At 39.9% G+C, this 7,338-nt stretch overlaps 1 protein-coding gene across 1 annotated transcript; it reads left to right on the forward strand.

Moving 5' to 3' along the window:
* The first annotated feature begins 1,552 nt into the window (after nucleotides 1-1,552).
* LOC126474554 (piggyBac transposable element-derived protein 3-like) lies at nucleotides 1,553-6,158 on the forward strand. Its single transcript, XM_050102029.1, has 3 exons — nucleotides 1,553-1,559; nucleotides 5,196-5,427; nucleotides 5,513-6,158. The coding sequence occupies exons 1-3, from the start codon at nucleotides 1,553-1,555 to the stop codon at nucleotides 6,156-6,158; spliced, it is 885 nt and encodes a 294-aa protein (XP_049957986.1).
* Nucleotides 6,159-7,338: the final 1,180 nt, after the last annotated feature.

Here is a 7,338-nt window from a genome sequence, read left to right on the forward strand (position 1 = left end):
AGGTAGACATTACGTTTTAATTAATACTGGGAAAAAATAAGTCACGAAGTAAATTTTTGTTTGTTGCATTATGCAGGGTTAGGGATATAAGTACAGATATTGTCATCATTGGTATATTAATACGCAGCCACTTCAGTGCGTTGTTTGTTTGTTTTTTTCTCCATCATTCTTCTCGCAAACACGTCACACAATTTACTACCGAATGTTTTCTGAACAGTCGTAACTGCATCACTACGCGAACTACGCCTGTCGGTATAAATTAACTGTTTTGCGTTTGCTCGTTCACACATCGACAGCTGACGTGCTGCTCAGGAGAAAATAAGCGTTAATGGCTTGCTGTTTCCACGCGTGCTTGGAATACTAATCAGTTTCAAAACATACTATTCCTAATAAAAATAATTATTAGTCTCCAAATAAAGTAAATTCTAATGTAATGTTGTTCTTTACATTGCCCTCAGTCACCAACTAAAATATCTGCACTTACACTTCCAGCACTATGTGTATCTGCAGTGCTGGTACACATTGAGATCTTCGCGCCGTAGTACCGTAGCACATAGCTAGGAGAGCCTATATCGAAAGGCGCAGTCCATCTTCACATTGTCACACTGTCAAGATACTATGGCGCCGCATTGCCTACAAGCAAATAATTAATTTGTTGTTGTCGTGGTCTTCGGTCTGAAGACTGTTTCCATACAGCTCCCCGTTTTACTATTGCCTGTGTGACCCTCTTCATCCCCAGATAACTAATGCAAGCACAGCCTTCTGAATCTGCTTCCTGTTCTCATCTGTTGGTCTCTCTCTAAAAATTTTACCACCCCACACATCCCTCCAATACTAAACTGATGATCCCTTGATGTCTCCGAATGTTTCCTGTCAACCGATCACTTCTTTTAGTTAAGTTGTGTAACAGATTTCTTTTCTCCCCAGTTCTATTCAGTACTCTTCATTAGTTATGTGATCTACCCGTATAATCTTCAACGTTCTTCTATAGCACCACATTTCAACAGCTTCTATTCTCTTCTTGTCTAAACTGTTTATTGCCTATGTTTCATTTCGAAACATGGCTACACTCCATACAAATATTCTTTCAGAAAATGCTTCCTAACACTTAAATCTATATCCGATGTTAACAAATTTCTTTTCTTAGGAAGCGTATTTCTTGCCATTGCCAGCCTACATTTTATATTTTCCCTTCTTCGGCCATCATCAGTTATTTTGATTCCCAAATAACAAAACTGATCTACTACTGTAGGTGTCTCATTTCCTAATCTATTTCTCTGAGCATCACCTGATTTAATTCAATACGCTCCATTATCCTCGTTTTGCTTTTGTTGATGTTCATCTTACACCCTTTCAACTGTCCATCCTCCTGAGACCTGATGTCCATAATAATGGACATCGAATTTCCTGTCCTCCTGTCAGAGATTCTGGATTTTCCGTTGTAATACCTGTGGCACATTTGAATGGATTATATTCTGCAGCCATCTGGCGGGAGAAACAGTCACTACTATCACCTGGCGCCAAGTAACAGCTTTGTTTACGACGTGTTACGATGGCAGGTGAATTCTCCGTCATTATTGTGTATTTTTCGAAACTTGTTTGTTGTTGTTGTTGTTGTTGTTGTTGTGGTCTTCAGTCCTGAGACTGGTTTGATGCAGCTCTCCATGCTACTCTATCCTGTGCAAGCTTCTTCATCTCCCAGTACCTACTGCAACCTACATCCTTCTGAATCTGCTTAGTGTATTCATCTCTTGGTCTCCCTCTACGATTTTTACCCTCCACGCTGCCCTCCAATGCTACATTTGTGATCCCTTGATGCCTCAAAACATGTTCTACCAACCGATCCATTCTTCTAGTCAATTTGTGCCACAAACTTCTCTTCTCCCCAATCCTATTCAATACCTCCTCATTAGTTACGTTATCTACCCACCTTATCTTCAGCATTCTTCTGTAGCACCATATTTCGAAAGCTTCTATTCTCTTCTTGTCCGAACTGGTTATCGTCCATGTTTCACTTCCATACATGGCTACACTCCATACAAATACTTTCAGAAACGACTTCCTGACACTTAAATCTATACTCGATGTTAACAAATTTCTCTTCTTCAGAAACGATTTCCTTGCCATTGCCAGTCTACATTTTATATCCTCTCTACTTCGACCATCATCAGTTATTTTACTCCCTAAATAGCAAAACTCCTTTACTTCTTTAAGTGTCTCATTTCCTAATCTAATCCCCTCAGCATCACCCGACTTAATTTGACTACATTCCATTATCCTCGTTTTGCTTTTGTTGATGTTCATCTTATATTCTCCTTTCAAGACACTGTCCATTCCGTTCAACTGCTCTTCCAAGTCCTTTGCTGTCTCTGACAGAATTACAATATCATCGGCGAACCTCAAAGTTTTTACTTCTTCTGCATGAATTTTAATACCTACTCCGAATTTTTCTTTTGTTTCCTTTACTGCTTGCTCAATATACAGATTGAATAACATCGGGGAGAGGCTACAACCCTGTCTCACTCCTTTCCCAACCACTGCTTCCCTTTCATGCCCCTCGACTCTTATAACTGCCATCTGGTTTCTGTACAAATTGTAAATAGCCTTTCGCTCCCTGTATTTTACCCCTGCCACCTTCAGAATTTGAAAGAGAGTATTCCAGTTAACGTTGTCAAAAGCTTTCTCTAAGTCTACAAATGCTAGAAACGTAGGTTTGCCTTTTCTTAATCTTTCTTCTAAGATAAGTCGTAAGGTTAGTATTGCCTCACGTGTTCCAACGTTTCTACGGAATCCAAACTGATCTTCCCCGAGGTCCGCTTCTACCAGTTTTTCCATTCGTCTGTAAAGAATTCGCGTTAGTATTTTGCAGCTGTGACTTATTTAACTGATAGTTCGGTAATTTTCACATCTGTCAACACCTGCTTTCTTTGGGATTGGAATTATTATATTCTTCTTGAAGTCTGTGGGGGTTTCCCCTGTCTCATACATCTTGCTCACCAGATGGTAGAGTTTTGTCATGACTGGCTCTCCCAAGGCCATCAGTAGTTCTAATGGAATGTTGTCTACTCCCGGGGCCTTGTTTCGACTCAGGCCTTTCAGTGCTCTGTCAAACTCTTCACGCAGTACCTTATCTCCCATTTCATCTTAATCTACATCCTCTTCCATTTCCATAATATTGTCCTCAAGTACATCGCCCTTGGATAAACCCTCTATATACTCCTTCCACCTTTCTGCCTTCCCTTCTTTACTTAGAACTGGGTTGCAATCTGAGCTCTTGATATTCATACAAGTGGTTCTCTTCTGTCCAAAGGTCTCTTTAATTTTCCTGTAGGCAGTATCTATCTTACCCCTAGTGAGACAAGCCTCTACATCTTTACATTTGTCCTCTAGCCATCCCTGCTTAGCCATTTTGCACTTCCTGTCGATCTCATTTTTGAGACGTTTGTATTCCTTTTTGCCTGCTTCATTTACTGCATTTTTATATTTTCTCCTTTCATCAGTTAAATTCAATATTTCTTCTGTTACCCAAGGATTTCTACTAGCCCTCGTCTTTTTTCCTACTTGATCCTCTGCTGCCTTCATTACTTCCTCCCTCAGAGCTACCCATTCTTCTTCTACTGTATTTCTTTCAACCATTCCTGTCAATTGTTCCCTTATGCTCTCCCTGAAACTCTCTACAACCTCTGGTTCTTTCAGTTTATCCAGGTCCCATCTCCTTAAATTCCCACCTTTTTGCAGTTTCTTCAGTTTCAATCTGCAGTTCATAACCAATAGATTGTGGTCAGAATCCACATCTGCCCCTGGAAATGTCTTACAATTTAAAACCTGGTTCCTAAATCTCTGTCTTGCCATTATATAATCTATCTGATACGTTTTAGTATCTCCAGGATTCTTCCAGGTATACAACCTTCTTTTATGATTCTTGAACCAAGTGTTAGCTATGATTAAGTTATCCTCTGTGCAAAATTCTACAAGGCGGCTTCCTCTTTCATTTCTTCCCCCCAATCCATATTCACCTACTATGTTTCCTTCTCTCCCTTTTCCTACTGACGAATTCCAGTCACCCATGACTATTAAATTTTCGTCTCCCTTCACTACCTGAATAATTTCTTTTATCTCGTCACACATTTCATCAATTTCTTCATCATCTGCAGAGCTAGTTGGCATATAAACTTGTACTACTGTAGTAGGCAGGGCTTTGTGTCTATCTTGGCCACAATAATGCGTTCACTCTGCTGTTTGTAGTAGCTAACCCGCACTCCTATATTTTTATTCATTATTAAACCTACTCCTGCATTACCCCTATTTGATTTTGTATTTATAACCCTGTAATCACCTGACCAAAAGTCTTGTTCCTCCTGCCACCGAACTTCACCAATTCCCACTATATCTAACTTTAACCTATCCATTTCCCTTTTTAAATTTTCTAACCTACCTGCCCGATTAAGGGATCTGACATTCCACGCTCCGATCCGTAGAATGCCAGTTTTCTTTCTCCTGATAACGACGTCCTCTTGAGTAGTCCCCGCCCGTAGATCCGAATGGGGGACTATTTTACCTCCGGAATATTTTACCCAAGAGGACGCCATCATCATTTAATCATACAGTAAAGCTGCATGTCCTCGGGAAAAATTACGGCTGTAGTTTCCCCTTGCTTTCAGCCGTTCGCAGTACCAGCACAGCAAGGCCGTTTTGGTTAATGTTACAAGGCCAGATCAGTCAATCATCCAGACTGTTGCCCCTGCAACTACTGAAAAGGCTGCTGCCCCTCTTCAGGAACCACATGTTTGTCTGGCCTCTCAACAGATACCCCTCGCTGAGGCACGCAAGCCTCCCCACCAACGGCAAGGTCCATGGTTCATGGGGTTTCGAAACTTATTTTATGAAAAAAAGGACCTATTATAGAGAGTATCTATAAGTGGTGCTTATACGACCTTTCTGTGCAATAAGGTTTGGTAGTACTGTGTATTTCCATAAATTATTGTTGCAAAACAGTAATGTCCACTATAGTGGACGCTGGGACTTGCAGCCACATTTCTGCGCACTATTTCGTAGGCATTAGTGGTGATTACCTTCGCTAATTTCCACTACATTTCGTGTTGTGACTGTTGCTCAATGACATTATGTGATGCACTACTATCATTATTTTCTGTAAGGGAAGTAGGCACTATGTTAAAACAATCATTTTCTTAAAGGATACAGATCAAAGCTCAGTTCAAAAGAAATTTTAGAACTTCTTTTGAATGGAAACGTGTCAGATCTTGAGATTAGTGAGGAGGAGGATGGTGATTTTGATCTGGCAGATGATGCTGTGCAGCAATCGAATGTTCCTTCCACAAGTGAACAGAGTAGCAGCTGCACTGATAATTCTGATGATGACGAGAGTTCTTCGCAGAATCGCAGGATGTTTTGGGAGAAATGCGAAAGGTAAGTGTGATACCTTCTTGTAAACAGTTTTCTATTATTCCTGATATTTTCGATCTTTCCTTGATGCTTTGTTTCCAAGTTTCAGGTTTGAGGGACTCCAGTCTACCTTCTCGCCCACGGAAATTGCAGAACATAATGAGAAGCAGATCATGGACTACTTTCAGCAATACTTTGACTTGGCCTTTTTTAAGGATACTTCTGAACCTACCAATATGAGATATTTACAGCAGACTGGAAGGTCTTTAAAGCTGTCTGCCAAGGAATTGCAGGTATTTATTGGAGCAACAATACTAATGTCTTGTTTGAGATACCCTAGAGTTAGGATGTACTGGGGTAAAACAACAAGAGTTATTAGCATTACTGAAATTATGACTCGAGACCGATACTTCACCATTAGAAGGAATTTGAAGGTGACAGACGATAATGCTGTAACAGAGGAAACTAGAAGGAAAGATAAGTTGTGGAAAATAAGGCAACTTTTAGAACGTGTAAAGAGAGCATGCCTCAGTTTACCTCGATCTCCTGAAGTGGTAGTGGATGAACAAATGATCCCATTTACTGGAGCATGTGCAATAAAACAATTTGTCAGGGGAAAGCCAAATCCTGAAGGGCTTAAAAATTTTATGTTGGCTGCTCCTTCAGGACTAGTCCTTGACTTTGAGATTTATCAGGGTAAAGGAACATTCCCAGAAGCTACTGGTCAACAATTAAAACAAGGAATAGGAGCCTAAGGAGTCCTCAGGGTTTGCCAGAGCCTTCCAGAAGGAACACATGTGTTCTTTGATAGGTATTTTAGCTCTGTTCCGTTACTGGAACCATTGGCTGAAAAAAACTTGCCTGCCACTGGAACAATCATGAAGTCAAGAATACCCAGAGCAGTCCATCTGACAGCAGACAAGATTCTTGCAAATCAAGGACGTGGGTCTGTTGACCAGACAGTGAGAAAAGACAAACTCATTTCTATTGTAAAATGGTATGACCAAAAGCCAGTCATAACTGCATCGACGAAGGTTGGGAAGAACCCTATGGATCAATGTAAAAGGTGGTCGAAAAAAGATCGGAGATACGTTCAGGTTCCCCGTCCAGCAGTAATCAGCTGCTACAATAAAAATATGGGTGGCATAGACCTGATTGACAGAATGATGAGGTTTTACAGGATCTGCACCAGAACCAAAAAGTGGACCGTAAAAACTATTTTTCACTTCATAGATCTGGGAATTGCAAATAGCTGGATTCAGTACAGAAGTGACAGAATTAAGAACGATGAGCCAAAGAAGAATATCCTGCAGTACCTTGATTTCAAAATTAGAATTGCTGAGCATTTGTTAAGGGGCCAAGAGGAACAACATTCTGATGAAGATGATGAGGAGTCAACTCCTAAAAGGCGAAGATTACTGCTGCCACAATCACCTTCATCTTCTGTAACCCATTTGCCAGAAATGACAGGGTTGAAAAATAGCATGAGGTGTAAGAACAGTGGCTGCACGAAGAAAACCAAAATAAGGTGCAAAGTTTGTTCAGTTTTCCTCTGTCTGACATCACAGAAAAACTGTTTCTCTGAGTATCATCAGAAATAAAACTGTCAAAATTCGTCATTTATTTTACTTTTTAAATTTATATTAATTATTTTAAATTAATAATCAGTGTATGATTCAAGTAATATCTGCATAATAAGACTGTATTTTGTTCAATAAACAAAAACTAAAGTACTTTTTTTACATTTTCAACTTTCTTTCTAATGTTTACTTATACGTCTCCAAGACCCAGTGTCCATTGTAATGGACACTTTACTTCTTTTCTAATGTTTACTTACTTGTCTCCAAGACCCAGTGTCCATTGTAATGGACACTTCAGAAAATCATGAATTTAAAAGAAAAAAAGAAAAACTTTCGGGAATCTTATTTCACTACC

This window comes from Schistocerca serialis, chromosome 4, assembly GCF_023864345.2.
Source record: "Schistocerca serialis cubense isolate TAMUIC-IGC-003099 chromosome 4, iqSchSeri2.2, whole genome shotgun sequence".
NCBI classification, from domain to species: Eukaryota; Metazoa; Arthropoda; class Insecta; order Orthoptera; family Acrididae; genus Schistocerca; species Schistocerca serialis.